Genomic DNA, 17,039 nt, shown 5'->3' on the forward strand with positions numbered 1-17,039 from the left:
ATTGTGGCTTAAATTTCATATATTCTGAAAGCAAAGAACATGTTCCATCAGCAATGGTGCTTGATTGATTTTTAAAAAAAAGAGGGTCTTTTAAAGGGCCTGGATCTATAATTTCTTCTGGCAAGTTTTTAAAGTAAATTTTGTGATCCTAATTTCTTTCAGAAGAGCATCTCTACTTCCATAATTTTCAAGGAACAGAAGTGCTTTCTTTGAGGCTAACTGCTAAAACAGAGTCACAGAATATTGAAACGTAAAGAGACAAGAGATACTTTGGTGTTCATCTGCCCAACTACCCCTTTATATAGATAATGAACTAAAAGCCTATAGTGAGTACACTATTTGTCTAGGGTCACACAGCTATTTATTAAGTGGCAGAACAAGTGCTGTACTTCAGGGTGTCCTGATCAGTCAGATGCTCTTTTAAAAAAACACATTTATTGAGGGATATTTTACATATCATATCATTCTTCCATTTCAGTATACAATCAAAAGATCTCTACTAAACTTACAAAGTTGTGCATTCACCATAAATCGTTTTAGAATATTTTCATTACATCAGTTAGATCTCACATGCCTGTTTACCCATAGTCTATCACCACTCCCTGTCCCAGGATACCTCTAATCTCTATCTACACATATTTGTTTTTTGTTTGTTTGATTTTTACTACATTATGCTGTCTGATAAAAATATTTTTGTCTTCTATAGTTTTATGAATACCATCAACATGGATTCTAACACCCTTTCTAGAGTATAGTAATCTTACCAAAAACGCTGTATTTATCCTTTGAAACTGTCTTAAAAATGAAAAGAGGTTTCTCTTTCCTGACTTAATTCTGGTCAATGAAATGTAAAACAAATTTTTCATGCAACCATTTTTAGTAGGATATTTCTAATTGGCACCACATCCATTTGAACAAATGCATATTAAGATAAGAAAAACTTCTATTTCTTAGGATTCATTTATTCCTGATAAAATTTCATTTTTTTCTAATTAGAATCAATGTGTGCTTCCTTTCAAGCTACAGTTCATTCTTTTTGTTAGAAAAGCCAAAAGAATTGGAAATACATGGAAATAAATTTGGACATATCACATCTGAGTTTAAATGCCATCATGAGAGATAAGAGGTTTTAGTTTCTATTAGACCAGAGAATAGAAAAACCTATCCACTAATCCCAAGAGCAACAACATATTTAAATTCAAAATTCTCACAGGATTTCTTGTAGGCTGTGATGGTTGTGCTCATGGGCTCAGATAAAGCCAAGAAGTATGAACTGAAAATATGAGAATACCAATTTCCATAAATAAAAAACAATGATACATTCATTTTAGAACCTTACATTATGTCCATAAGATTAATGTAAAATGAAGACTGATACTGAAACTTAATCATTTTTCATCAGAATGTTTTACCAATGAAATAAGTGCCATTCGAATAAGGCACTAGAATATATTAAAGATCTTGAAAAAGATAAAACTTTGTTTTTCATTCTGTTCATCTATAAAGTTGGCTTTTGGGGGGTTTCTGTCATTCCTTTAACTGAAATTGAATTCTCTCCTCTACTTCTGTAAATTGCTAACATGATAAAATCTATTTACTCATGAAATCATGTAGTTTTAGAATTATAAGGAGCCATAGATATATATTTTTTAATTTATTTTTATTCAAATTCAATTAATTAACATATAATGTATTATTGGTTTCAGAGGCAGAGGTCAGTGATTCATCAGTCTTATATAATACTCAGTACTCCTCACATCATATGCCCTCCTTAATGTCCATCATCCAGTTACCCCATCCCTCCCATCCTTCTCCCCTCCAGCAACCCTCAATTTGTTTCCTATGACTAACAGTCTCTTATGGTTTGTCTCGGTCTCTGATTTTGTCTTGTTTTATTGTAAGAAGCCTTACAGATTGTATGTCCTTTGCTCCTCAAAAAGCGTAATCCACGGACCAGCAGCCTCAGCATCATCTGAGAGCTTTCATTAAATGCAGAATCTCAGACCACCAAATACCTACTGAATCGGAATCTGAATTTGCACACAAATTTTTAACTTTGATGGAATTTATTTTATCAATTTTCCTCTTACAGATCATACTTTTGGTATCAAGTCTAAGAACTCTTTGCTTAGCCTTAGATCTCAAGGATTTTTTTCCTATGTTCTTAATAAAACTTTTACAGTTTTACATTGAAGACTGTGATCCATTTTGAGGTAATTTTTGAATAAAATATGAAACTTAGTTCTAGGGTTTTTGTTTGCCTATGAATATCCAATTGCTCCAACACCATTTGATGAAGAGGCTATCTTTCCTCTATTGAATTGTTTTTGCACATTTGTCTAAAAGCATTTGGGCATATTTGTGTGGGTCTTCTATTCTGAGTTCTATTATTTATCTCTCCACCGACAGCATAGTCTTGATTATCATAGCTTTACTGAAGTTAGGTAGACTGAATACTCCCACTATATTCATTTTTCCAAAATAAGTTTACCATTCTAGTTCATTAGCCCTTACATACAGATTTTTGAATAATCATGTCTATATCTGCAAAAAAAAAATCTTGATGGGATTTTAAAGGTATTACATTTCAATGTAGAAAGAATGGACATCTTTGTAAAGATGATCTCTCTCTCTCTCTCCCTGTCAAATAAAAAGAGAGAGATCACAAGTAGGCAGAAAGGCAGATGGAGAGAGAGGGGGAAGCAGGCTCCCCGCTTAGCAGAGAGGCAGATGTGGGGCTCGATCCCAGGACCCTGAGATCATGTCCCGAGCCGAAAGCAGAGGCTTAACCCACTGAGCCACCAGGCGCCCCTAGCTGTCATGTTTTTAACCTCTTCTGCTAATCTCTGGCTTTTATTTAGCATATTTAGGCCATTAGGGTAAAATACTGCAGAGGAATATGCTGCCTGATTAGGAGATGAAGACTGCAAAAGTAGAATTACATTATGTACATTCTCCTAAGCTCTTTATGTCAATTACTGATACTAGCTACTAACACTGGAAATCTCAAAGACATCATGGATTTCTCTCTCTTACTCACCTCCTAATCATACCTAACCGCTAATACTTATGGAGCACTTGTGTGAAACACTCAGCTAATCATTTTACATCTATTAACTCAGTTATTCTTTATATTTTAGAAATGAGAAACCGAGACTTAGAGGTAAGGATTATAGCAATAGTGACTGAACTGAGTTCTATGGCAGGTGTATGTGATTCAACAGCAATATTTTGCCATGACCCTCCCCACTCTCAAATTTTGCCTCTGCAACTACCTCAGAGTCCATCCCACATTTGCCATTTCTACTCTCAGTACTGAAACTCAGATTCCCTTTCCTTTTGCACACAATGATTGTAAAAACCTGCTAACGGGTCTCCCTGACACCATGGTCCGCTTCCTCCAATCCATCTTTCACAGGGCTCCCCACTATCTTCTTAGACTTTAAATGGGATAGTAGAAAACATGTGGAATCTGAGCTGAGTTTAAATCACAGTTCAAAACTTAACTTTGTTTATAACCTAAGCAAGTTGGTTAAGTTTTCCAGACCTCAATTTGCTTACTATAAAAGGGAAATAATTTTACCTCCCTTATAGATTATTGTATTAAATTAGATTTCACATGTAAAGTGCCAAGTGTACTGCCTACACATTGAGGACTTCCATATATCTTAATTTCTTTCCTTTCCATAAATGTGAAAACAAAAATCACATTTACCTCTTGCCCATGGAATATAATCAAAACTCATTATACTGGTGTACAGGGTTCTTGGCCCTCGGCCCAACCTCTATTTCTAGTCTCATTTACTTGTACGATGTCATTCCCTCCAAATTCCATTTGCCTTTGTTCTTACTATTCCCTCATCCTGGAATACATTTTCCTTACTTTCTGCCTACTGAAATCATCTTCTAAAACCCTATTTAGAAAATATTTTCTCAATTATCTTTAAATATTCCTTTCAGGGGTGCCTGGGTGGCTCAGTTGGTCGAGTGTCTGCCTTTGGCTCAGGTGATGATCCCAGGGTCCTGGGATCAAGCCCTGCATCAGGCTCCCTGCCCACTGGGAAGCCTGCTTCTCCTTCTCCTACTCCCCCTGCTTATGTTCCCTCTCACTGTGTCTCTCTCTGTCAAATAAATAAATAATATTTAAAAATAAATACATACATACATACTCACATACATACATACTCCTTTCACTTCCTTGTGTGAATAATTAATCCCACTTCTCCTTTGTTTCCACAGGACATAGTGGGTTCTAGCTGGATTAGGAGAATGAGGTATATTATTCATATTTTATCACAAACATTATGCCTTGAAGTAGGAGAATGGCTAAGAGCAGGGGGTTTGCGACAGATAATCCTGGATTTGGATTGGACTATTGCATTACCTACTTAAATCCTCATGACTCAATTATGTTATCTATAAAATTGGGATAATGACTGTCTCTATTTTATTTAATTTTTTTAGAGTTTTTTTTTTTTAAGATTATTTATTTATTTGACAGAGAGAGAGACAGTGAGAGAGAGAACACAAGTAGGGGGAGTCAGAGAGGTGAAGTAGGCTCCCCACTGAACAGAGAGCCCGATGCGGGGCTTGATCCCAGGACCCTGGGATCATGACCTGAGCCGAAGGCAGACGCTTAATGACTGAGCCACCCAGGCGCCCCTTTATTTCATTTTTTTTTAAAGATTTTATTTATTTATTTGACAGAGAGCGAGAGATCACAAGTAGGCAGAAAGGCAGGCGGGGGGGGAGGGGAGCAGGCTCCCTGCTGAGCAGAGGCTTAACCCACTGAGCCACCCAGGTGCCCCAACTGTCTCTATTTTATAAGGTTGATATGAAAATCAAGTAAGAAAATATATATAAAGTACTTAGTAAGAAGTCTGACATATGGCTTGTGTCTAGCAGAATCAGTAATTATTTATGATGAATATCAATCTTAAATTTGTTACTCAGTTGTGAAACTTTTCATCATTTAAAAAAAGTTTAATTTACAGTTTGAAGATCTGTGAGGATTAAATGGGATATGTGTTAAAACACCTAGCACTTTCTATGATACATGGTGCCCTTTATAAAGGCCCTCATTTTCTTGCCCTTATTCTCTTTTGAGTAATTCATGTGTCCTCCTTATTCTAGTGTACTAAACATTTAAATAAAGGTGGCAAGATGACACAAGGAATATTTTAGATGTTGAATATATGAAAATATTGCAGTCATAGTTTTAAGTAATGTTCCAAAAATATTATTAAAACCAGTTTATTGTTTTTCTCATAAAGTTCTCATTCTCCCTGCTATTTTTGTTCGTTTATTTTTAGTGTCTTTATCTCTTTTCCCCTAACCATCTTAGACGGTCTGTTTGACTTAATTTCTGGAGTCTGTACTTTAAGAAGCCTAAAAGTCACCTAAATAACCTAAAGATCATCTATATGATTTTAATTTAGATTAAAATTGTCAGTCACTTAGATTATTCATGAGTTAGTGATAGAATTCTGGCTTCCAGGACAAAAAACCTTTGATCTATTCTTGACTAAAGCAGATTTATTTTAAAGTGACAAAATGGTACATTGGAAAAGAGCACTTAACTGGGCATGAAGATACCTGTCCTACTACTATTACTTGCATAACCCTGGGAAAGTGGCTTCACCTCTCTGGGTGTCAATTCTCCCTTTATAAAATGAGAAATCAGAACTTTGTAGTTTCTGGTAAGTGCTATGATTTTACGTGTTATAATATGTCTTTCTTAAGTTGAGTGATTCAGATAACACAATACCTCACCTTGTTAGGAGAGAAATTTGGAGCAACTCATGTTATAATTTCACCCTGAATTCACCTAGAGGCTTATAGTGAGGAAATAAAAAGTTCAATATGCCCAAGGTCAGTTAAGTCTGAATCAATTATCAGAGCGGATTACTTGTGCTAACGTGTTTACAGGGCATGCCCTCCCCTTCTGAAGCATTTGCGAGGTTTACAGACTGCTTTTCATTTCCAAATAAAAAAGCTCCCAGCCACCTACGCTCAGGAGTACAGCAATAATGGGTTATCATTATTCCTGACAGCATATGCTAATTCATAGACTTTTAAATGGGAAGAAAGCAGAGACTATGAAATGACTAGTTTTATGCTCTCTGAATCTTATCATTTTTTTATCATGAAGTAAATGTTCACACACAATTGGGTCCCATAATATTCTATTTTGTTTTTATAAAAAGGGTATGTTCTAATATCACCTTCTTCTGATGTATTTGTAATTATCATTTATTATATAGGGCTGTTAAAATATAAAAAAATAAATTTTAAACAGCAATACTTTTGAAAGATGATCTTATTTTTTCTGCTTTAGGAAGTTAAAATACAGAATCTAAAAAAATCTACAAGGTCAATGTTGCAGATTCATTCATTCATGCACATATTTATTCATTCAACAAGTATTTTTTGAGGGCCCACCATGTGTCAGGCACTGGTATAGATGGTAGAGAAAATAAAGACCCACAAGGAAATGTTCCTTTCCCTGGAGGAGATTACATTCTATGTGGACTAGACAAAAATGCCATGCAGTTGTGGTCTCCAGAAGAAAACTGGCAGTTGCAGAACTTTGCAAATGTTTCATTATGTGTTTGCACAAAACTGTATTAATTTCCTAGGGCTGCTGTAACAAATTACTGCAAACTTAAGATAGTTTAAACAACAGAAATCTATGTCTCATATTTCTGGAGGCTAGAAGTTCAAAGTCAAGGTGTCAGTGCAGCCATCCTTTCTTGGTTTACAATAGAATAACTCTTAAGTGCTGTCTCCTCCTTCACATAGCTATCTTCCCTCTATGTGAGTTTGTGTCCAAATTTCTCTTTTCTTAAAAGGACACTGGTTGGGGCGCCTGGGTGGCTCAGTGGGCTAAGCCTCTGCCTTCAGCTCAGGTCATGATCTCAGGGACCTGGGATCGAGCCCCACATCGGGCTTCTGCTCAGCAGAATGCCTGTTCACTCCCCCGCACCCCACCTACTGGTGATATTTCTCTGTCAAATAAATAAATAAAATTAAAAAAAAAAAAAAGGACACTGGTCACTGGATTAGGGCCCACCCATATCCACTATGACCTCATTTTAGTTTATGTGTGAAAAGACCCTATTTCCAAATAACATCATATTCACAAGATACAAGTGGACATAAGTTTTGGAGGGGACATGCTAGTCAACCCAGTACAAAGATGAAGACAAATTAAATCAATAATAACAGGGTTTTTATGTTTTATCTCCTCACAATTAATATTAGTTTTCATTTAAGATTTAGTGCCTTTTACTTTTAGTCTCATTTTGAAATGATTCAACTTTTTGAACGGCTTTGAAATCTGTGGACTATATTGTGGTTTGTAACTCAAATTACATAGTATTTTTTTCTGAAGTGGGATTCTTTATTGGAACTTAATGTATACATTGACAGATTGCTGGACCCAAATGTTTATAATAGTTTTTGCAGCAAAATTAGTGAGGAGCAAAATTAGTAACTCATTACTGACCCTGGTCACTTTATTTTGTCTGCTTAGGACAAGATGATCCTTTCCCTTTCTGAAAATTTAAAATATTTTTCTTGTCAAAAGTGCTGTTTGCTACCCTTTAAAAAATTCAAACAGAAAATAAACTGCATCCCAATTGGGACTCTTATTCTAAACAATCAAACTATTAGGGCAAAATTTTGAGACAGTACCCTGCACACACCTTGTCTCCTCACTTCTAACCTAAAAACAGCACAAACCCCAAATGCAGCACAAACTCCAAACTGACTACCAAACTGAACTTTGAGCAATCATCATAGGCAACACACACTCAGTACCTACTCCACACCCTGGATGCCCTTCTAATAATATTTTGCACTCTCTGCCTTCTCTATTACCTAATAAACTTCCATAAGCAAAATCATCAACATCATCGAACAATTTAGATATATAAACCATTAAAGATATTAAAGATGAAGTCCTCCCCCCATCTACTTTCAGTGGAAATAATTGTTTGGAATGTAGCCTTTCAAATCTTTTCTGCGCCTAGAATACATACGTGTGCTGTGTGTCTATATATCTTTTATTCCTACACATGTATAATTTGCTGAGTTATTTTCTGGTAGATGTTTTTCTACAAGAAAATTGGTTCATACTTTACATATTGTTTTGCAACTTGCTATTATCACTCAAAATGTATTGAAATTATTTTACCCAGGCAGAATTTATAGCTTTACTTCATTCTTTCAAGAAAGGTTTCGAGTACATTTAGGTTATTTCTATTTGGGGACTTACAACAGTGCTGAAATAAACAAATAATATGTGTGTTGATATTTGGTAGTAGAACTGACTCACAGAAATAGGATTGCTGGTAAGTATATGTAGTTTTATTTTATAATCAAATACAATCAAGATGTACTCTAAAGATGGCATCTATCATTTTATTCATTTCTCTCACTTTTTTTGTGTGTGTGGAGGGTAATCTGAGATGCTAAAAATGAACCATTGTTTCTACTTATATTTTTTTGATTATTGGTGAAATCGAGTATGTTTTTGTATGTTTATTCTCCACTTGTAGTTCTTCCTTTAATTGCTTTGCCCACTTCTTTTTTTCTCCTGGGATGTTTATCTCACTGATTTGGAGAAACTCTCTATGTAACTATTAAACTTTGCCTATGTATGCTGCAAATATTTTCTCCTGGGATGCCATTTGTTTTTTATCTTTGCTTTCAGCATATATTTTTACATAGATATTTTCAGTTTTTCTGCAATCAAATCTGTCCCTCTTTTGTCACTTCTGCTTTTCATTGCAGATTTGTAAAGGTCTCCTTCACACAGCATTTTGAAAGCATTATTAAGACTCAAGAAATTATTTTTGCTTATAACATGAAAAGGAATCCAGTTGAGTTTTGTAATGGAAAGCCATTTGATTCCTTTCTTATTTTGAAATGCCATCTTTGTGATAGACTATATTTTGTTTCTTGACTGCTTAAATTATTATATCTTGCAATTAACAATCTGTATTAATTACTGTAGCTTCATATCATATTTGTAAATCTACCTTATTAGTTTACTTCCAAAATTTCTTGGTTATACATTTACTCTTGGTTATAAATCTGCAGATAAATCTTAGGAGGAACTTTTCATGTTCTAAAGTAAAATTTCCTTGGTATTCTATTAAGTTTTTTATTTAAATTGTATTAAATCAATACAATAAAATAAATTCTCATATTTACGATAGAATTTTTCCACGTGGAAATATTGTTTCTTTTGTCTCCTATTTATTCAGGATTTCTCTAATTATAGTTTTTTTTCATATTTTCTCACACATTTCTATAATTTTGTTACTATTTTGAATGGGATCTTTTTAAAATATATTTTTTAACTGGTAACTGCTATTGATGTTTTAACATTTACCTACAATTTAGCTACCTTACAAAACTCCCAAATTAGTTCTTTTTTAGAGTCCCTTCTCTAGAATTTCAAAGCATACAATATTTTCACATGAACATTATGATAACTTTTTTTTATTTGACAGACAGAGGGGGGAAGCAGGCTCCCTGCTGAGCAGAGATCCCAATTTGGGGCTCCATCCCAGGACCCTGAGATCATGACCCGAGCTGAAGGCAGAGGCATAACCCACTGAGCCACCCAGGTGCCCCGAAAATTATGATAATTTTATTTTTCCTGCTGAGTATTTCTTGACTGTTATCTAGCTAGGACCTCTAGAACAATGCTAAATAACTGCACTGATATCAAGTACTTCTTTTCATCTATAAAAATTGAGCCCTGCCCAGGTCTCCTTTTCTCTCACTCCACCTAGGGTAAGTACACTTATTCCATATTCTTATAATTCTCCAGCCTGGTTATATTGTAGTATTAGTCACATGGAAACTCAATTGTTTATGAGCTTGGTATTTGTGTATTCTGTGAACCCAAGATATGACAACCTCTTCATTCCATTGCTATAGACCTACCAGCTAACCCAGTCCTAATACTAGAGGTTCAGTTAGTCTGTTCTCTTGCTTCCCATCTCTCTCCATTTTAGTCTGCCCTCCATATCCTTCCTAAAAGAGGTGGAAATTCTGTTGATTTTACACAAATTGTTAGATATCTCCCTGAATCTTTATCCCTTTACTTCTCCCTTCATTCAAGCTCTCATTTTCCCTCATCTGGAGGAATGTTCCTTTAACTTAAACAATAGATCTCTCTGAAAGAAAAAAAAATCTATGAATCTTACTGTCAAATCAAATTCTTATGTTTTTGCTTTAAAATAATCAATATTTTGTAAAACTCCTTACATTTATAGTTCTTACACAAATCTAAAACCAAAACAAATTTATACATTAAATATTTTCATAACCAGTAACATTAAAACTGCTAAATTGGCTTAAAGTGACAGTACCATTTTGCTGAAATTAACATGTCAATTTTGGATTAATAGTGCAAAGATGTATGCTCAGACCTGCTTCTTTTTTTTTTAATAATTTATTTTTTATTTTTTTATAAACATATAATGTATAATTAGTTCCAGGGGTACAGGTCTGTGAATCACCAGGTTTACACACTTCACAGCACTCACCATAGCACATACCCTCCCCAATGTCCATAATCCCACCACCTTCTCCCTACGCCCCTCCCCGCCCCCCGGAAACCCCCAATTTGTTTTGTGAGATTGAGTCTCTTATGGTTTGTCTCCCTCCCGATCCCATCTTGTTTCATTTATTCTTTTCCTACCCTCCAAACCCCCCACATTGCATCACCACTTCTGCATAGCAGGGAGATCATATGATAGTTGTCTTTCTCCAATTGACTTATTTTGCTAAGCATAATACCCTCTAGTTCTATCCACGTCGTAGCAAATGGCAGGATTTCATTTCTTTTGATGACTGCATAGTATTCCATTGTGTATATATACCACATCTTCTTTATCCATTCGTCTGTTGATGGACATCTAGGTTCTTTCCATAGTTTGGCTATTGTAGACATTGCTGCTATAAACATTCGGGTGCACGTGTCCCTTCGGATCACTACGTTTGTATCTTTAGGGTAAATACCCAGCAGTGCAATTGCTGGGTCATAGGGTAGTTCTATTTTCAACATTTTGAGGAACCTCCATGCTGTTTTCCAGAGTGGTTGCACCAGCTTGCATTCCCACCAACAGTATAGGTTTTCTTTCTTTCTTTCTCCGCATCCTCGCCAGCATCAGATCTGCTTCTATATAATCTGTCTCTGTGTTTTTACTTCTGTGACTGTCAAATGGAGACTATCCCTTTGAATAAGAATGTTATGCGTGTAATTTTTTTTATAAAAAGGTTTATTTATTTGAGAGAGAGAGCCCAGACCCAGGTGCATGCAAGTGGGGGAGGAGCAGAGGGAGGGACTCTTTAACACCCTGCAGAGCATGGACCCCAACATGGGGCTCTGGGGCTTGATCTCACAACCCATGAGATCATGACCTGAGCCAAAACTGAGTCTGACATTTAACCGACTAAGCCGCCCATGTGTCCCTCACAGTTTAATTTTGATAACTCAAGACTTTGTGTACAATTTCAGAATAACAGACTTCATACTTAGCTAAATTCTGGTGCTATGCAATTCTCAAATGCCAGTTTTAATGAGATGTCATTTGATAACTCAGTAAAGCTTTTTTGTTCATTTAAGTTAGCATGAGAGCTATTGAAATCTGCATTATGTGGATGTATAAAATCAGATGCAAAAAAAATCACATTTGCTTTTATATTAACTTTTTTTTTCAAATTTTTTTTAAGTTTTTTTATTTATTTATTTGACAGAGAGAGATCACAAGTAGACGGAGAGGCAGGCAGAGAGAGAGAGAGAGAGAGGGAAGCAGGCTCCCTGCTGAGCAGAGAGCCCGATGCGGGACTCGATCCCAGGACCCTGAGATCATGACCCGAGCCAAAGGCAGTGGCTTAACCCACTGAGCCACCCAGGCGCCCTTATATTAACTTTTCATCAGTGATGTAAGTTGGTACAGATAAATATATGGTCATACTACTGATGCTCTAGTGAAGGTCTTTTAAAATAGACATGCCAGTACTGCTGAGCACACTGTCTGATAACTCAGCTTTCTCATTCAATTTTCTTTTTTAAACTAGTATATTCCATAGGACTTTGTTTACACAGTATACCATGTCAAAGAGAAAGTAATTTTTTAAGCACCGAGTTGGGGTTGTTTTTTCTTCCTGCAGTAAAGTATGATTTAAGGAAGTCCAGCTTTCATATTACTAGCTCTCAGAATGAAGGACGTTATTTTTATAATTCACATTATTAAATGACAAATTTTCTAAGTAATATCTCAGTCCATTTTTATTTTAAAAAACTGAAATTTCTGCCTTTGATAAAATTTTCTCTCAAGATGGAAAGTCTTTAATTTGGCTCTTCCACTCATGACTTATCATTCACAAAGCAAAGCTTTTAAAACTGCAAATCTTTTCTTAAGATCAATTTCAAATGCCAACCTGTATGAAATCTCTTTACCAAAAGTTGTCATTCCTGGACTCCACAGAGCTTGGTTCCTATCTCTACTAAAATAGTTGGAACTCATTTTTTTTTCTTTCTCACATGCTTTTGTCACCCAACTATATCTGTGGGGTCTTTGAATGAAGAAATAGTATATTCATCTGTATACCCAATGCAAATTCAAAATCTTGCACAAACAGTACTTACTCCTTATCCATGGGGAATACATTCCAAGACTTGCAATGGATGTCTGAAACCACTGTTAGTACCAAACCCAATACATACTATCGGTTTTTTTCTAAACAGACATACCTATGATAAAGTTTAATTCATAAATTGGGCACAGTAAGAGATGAACAGAAATAACTAATAATGAAATGGAACAATTATAACAGTATATAAGGTTTGTGAATGTGTTATGTCTCTCTCAAAACATCTTATTATACTATATTCATTCCCTTCTTCTTGTGATGATGTGAGATGATAAAATACTTAACATGATGAGATGAAGTGAGGTGAATGACATAAGCACTATGACACAGTGTTAGGCTACTACTGATCTTCTGATCATAGGGCAGAAGGATCGTCGCTTTCAAATTGCAGTTGACTATGGGTAACTGAAATTGTGAAAAGTGAAACTTTTGATAGGAAGGACTACTGCAATACTCAGCAAATGTTTAATGAAAGCATAAATAAAAAATTAAATGAAGGCCATTTCCCCTTTGCTGAAAAGCTGTTACCACTCAAACAATGCTTTGGTACAGTAATGAACCTAAGTATTGCTCCTGTCTTTTCTGCTTCAGTCGCACATATGAAGTTGGTGAAGTTCTTTGTCTCGGCAGAAGGGTAAACTGAAATTTACAGTGTAAGTTTTCAAAGTTTTCAGCCCTTTAGGGTACAAGGCCCTAAACTTAGGTTCTTAGGACCCTTTATGGATAAAGAGGATTCAAGACTTCTCCATAGAGAATAACTAAAAAAGACTAGTAACATGTCTTGTACACCCTAGACTATATTTTTCACTGTCCCTAAAAATCAAAGAATTAGGCATGAAGGCACTCAAATGAATCTCATGATAAATCCTCCCTTAAAATTTTCTCTTAGTAGAAGAGAATCCAAATTGTAGTCCTGGGCTTCCTAAAGCCACACTTAGGTCCAGATACAAAATGCTCAAGGCAAATAGGGTGACCAACTATCCTGCTTTTTTCTGGAACTGGGAAGTTTCCTGAGATGCAAGAATTTCAGTGCTAAAGCTGGCATAGTTACAGGCAAACAGAAAGGTTGATCATCCGAAATTGGCAAAATACCATGAACCCTCGTGCCAATTCCTCTATAAAGACACATTTAAGGCAATCCAGTTGGTAAGTCAGCTTTTTAGATTATCGGCGCATGTATGAAAAGTGTTAAACACCTTCCTTCCCCTTCTTTTTCTGGACTACAACATTTCTTTAATTAGGGATTGCAAACCTTACAATGTAACAGAATCACTTGTTTAAAATAGACTGCTAGAACCCACCCCCAAAGTTTCTAATTCAGTAGGCCTGGACAGGGCTCAAAAAAATCTGCATTTCTTACAAGTTACCAGGTAATGCTGATGATGTTAGTCTGGGGATCTAGCTTTGACAGCACCGCTCAAGAAGCTTGGTACCTTCTGAGACTCACATGTAATCAAAAAAGAAAACAAGTCAACTGGGAGTATGAAGATATGAATCAATAATATAAAACACAGGCTATTGTAAGAGTCTGTTTTCTTTCATTTCTTAAACACTTATCAGTGGCAAGTACGGATTTTTAAAAATCTTAACATACAGAGTTTTAAATAAAATATAAAAGTTTCTAACCTTCAAGAAAGTTTTTGCAGAGATGTGGGAGAGTTCTCTATAATTAGATTTACTTTAATGACTTTGATTTCTCCATGGAAAAGTGAGCACAGTGTAGCACTGTTTTGGGGACATTTGGTTCCTCTTCTGAATGCTCAAACCTAACAGCTGAATAATACTTTATACTTAATTTGAATCACAGTTTCACAATTATCATTCTCTGTGACATACTAAACAGGAAAAATAGCGCATTTTGATAACACAGTCTGCATTTCTTTCAACCTATGCAAACTTTTTAATGTAACAAAACTATAAAAGCAATTTCAGATTATATATATGCATTCAATTTTATATCCATATTCTGCCTTTGGAAGCACTGACTGCTGCCCCCCAACAATACACAAATTTTGCCATAAGCTACAGGAATATGTCCTTTATCTTCAAAGAAATGTTCCTGACTGTCCTCATTTAGATATTATATTTGACCTAGGAGAAACTGAGCTATAATGTTTTGATGGTAGAATTTAAATATCACTGATAAAGGTTTCTAGGGAAATGGGTCTGAAATAGAAAAAACTCTATCATATTGATGAATAAAATAAATTCCTAAATGTCCTAATTCCAGAAACTAGTTTTCAGTAGTAACAATTTTGTTTTTGTCCCCAGCGTTCTGCTGGTGCCCTTGCCATTCCCTTGTGTGCATTCCAGGGAACTGTGTCTCTTCAAGCACCTACGGGGAAAACCCTCTCTCTTTCTACCTATGAGGTAAGTGCAGAAGGACAAAAAATAACCCCAGCCTCTAAGAAAATAGAAGTCTATCGATCCAAAAGTGTTGGCCATGAACCAAACTCAGAAGATTCTCCCTCCACATTTGCGGACACCAGTGTGAAAATACACTTGGAAGTTCTTGAAATTTGTGATAATGAGGAAGCCTTGGACACTGTGTCAATCATTAGCAACATCAGCCAGTCCTCTACACAGGTCAGATCTCCATCCCTACGCTACTCACGGAAAGAAAACAGATTTGTTTCTTGTGATTTAGGGGAAACAGCCTCATACTCTCTCTTTTTACCCACGAGTAATCCCGATGCTGATATCAACATCTCCATTCCGGACACTGTTGAAGCACATAGGCAGAACAGTAAAAGGCAGCATCAAGAGAAGGATGGCTACCAGGAGGAAATCCAGTTGTTAAATAAAGCTTACAGAAAAAGAGAGGAAGAAAGCAAGGGTAACTAGTGATCATTTGGTCTAAAAAAGGCAAGAACAGGTCTGCAAGTTCAAACTGCTGACCTAACACTTTTGTTCCACTATTTGATTTCCTTTATTACTTGTTGGTTTATATAAGCATTACAGATTTAGTAGTTAACTGTTTTTAGGGTAAGCAGCTGGAACTAGTATAAACACTTAAGTGCTTTTGATGTATTACCTGTAGATCACACACTGTGGTAATTAAAAATTTGTTTCTTATCTGATTCCTAAAGCTGTTTTCTAGATCAAATATCAGCCTCATTTACTAATGTTTTTGCCTGTTTGTCATCCTCAGAGTAAACAGAAAATTGCATAAATTCAATGAATATATTGTTCACATGCTCATGTTTCAACATATAAGGTTGGCCTTTATTGCAAGGAGTAAGAAGATATTTTGGGGAATGGAAAAATGTAGCAAAACTCTGTGTTGTATTTAAAGAGAATTGTCTACATGTGCCTAGCAAATCAAGCTTATTACAGTTACTGCTTTAGCTTTATACCCATGTTTAAGAAATATATTTTCATGTAAAATGGCAAACTAGCTAGCTTCCAACTTTGAAACATGCATGCCCATAGTCTGTAAATAGTAGTTTCCTTCATAAAGTACAAATTGCTTACTAAATGTTTTCTTCCTTTCTCTCTTAAATGTAAGTATTTTCCTTTCATCTTTCCATTTTGTCAAGATTCCCTTGAAACAAAATGTTGTATGTTACAAGTGGAATTAGTAGTCCATAACTCAAACATTATTGGAAAAGGTTATAAATGTGCACATTATCATTTCTAGAATTGTTTTATTTGAATGGATATTGGGGAAAAGCTCTGCCAGATTAAGTTTTGTTAGGTATGCTCAATTAGATTAACAAAGTTCTGGGTAAAGCCGAGGAAATCCACTAAGTAAAAAAATAAAAGTGTTTCTAAAGCTGCAGATTTGGCAAACTTTTTTAGCCATTCTTGAAGTATAGAAAATTTTCATACAAATATTATTCTAATTTTAGGTGCTTTTCAGTTTTTTTCCTCAAAGGCATGTATATCTCAAGCAAATTCAATATATTTTATTACATGAGTGTACGGTATACATTTGGGCACTAATTTTAAAATGTGTTACATTGGAAAAATGCAAGAATCAACTTATCAGATTATTAGTAATGTATATTTCAAAAATTATGAAGTGATTTTACTTCAAAATGCTTTATTTGATCTTTCTTTAAACATACATTAAATGTATTACTTAAATGTTTATTTTCCAAAGTTATTGAGTTGACATTTTACATGTATTTGACTTTGTGCACTGCCACACCTCACTCACATATCTTATTTACTATTTACAGACTGAGTGAATTATATTTTTAAATGATTAATTCGGGTTTATATTTTATTATACTGAATCAGAATTCTAAATTACTTCATATGGACTTTCAGATTGTTTCAACTTCAGAAGACTATTTTTTTTTGCCATCAAGAACTCATTTTCAAAGTAATTATTTCAGTGGACTTTATGTCTCTTT

The 17,039-nt window shown here is 35.2% G+C and overlaps 1 protein-coding gene across 1 annotated transcript in view; it reads left to right on the forward strand.

Moving 5' to 3' along the window:
• Nucleotides 1–15,913, forward strand: part of LOC111152420 (G protein-coupled receptor 149) — a 61,481-nt gene extending 45,568 nt beyond the window's left edge. Inside the window, exon 4 of the mRNA XM_022510936.1 lies at nucleotides 14,950–15,913. Within this exon, the coding sequence (XP_022366644.1) occupies nucleotides 14,950–15,522 (573 nt within the window). The 3' untranslated portion in view covers nucleotides 15,523–15,913. The remainder of the gene's footprint in view (nucleotides 1–14,949) is intronic.
• Nucleotides 15,914–17,039: the final 1,126 nt, after the last annotated feature.

Source organism: Enhydra lutris, unplaced genomic scaffold (assembly GCF_002288905.1).
Source record: "Enhydra lutris kenyoni isolate GAN:26980312 unplaced genomic scaffold, ASM228890v2 scaffoldscaffold2, whole genome shotgun sequence".
Taxonomy (NCBI): domain Eukaryota; kingdom Metazoa; phylum Chordata; class Mammalia; order Carnivora; family Mustelidae; genus Enhydra; species Enhydra lutris.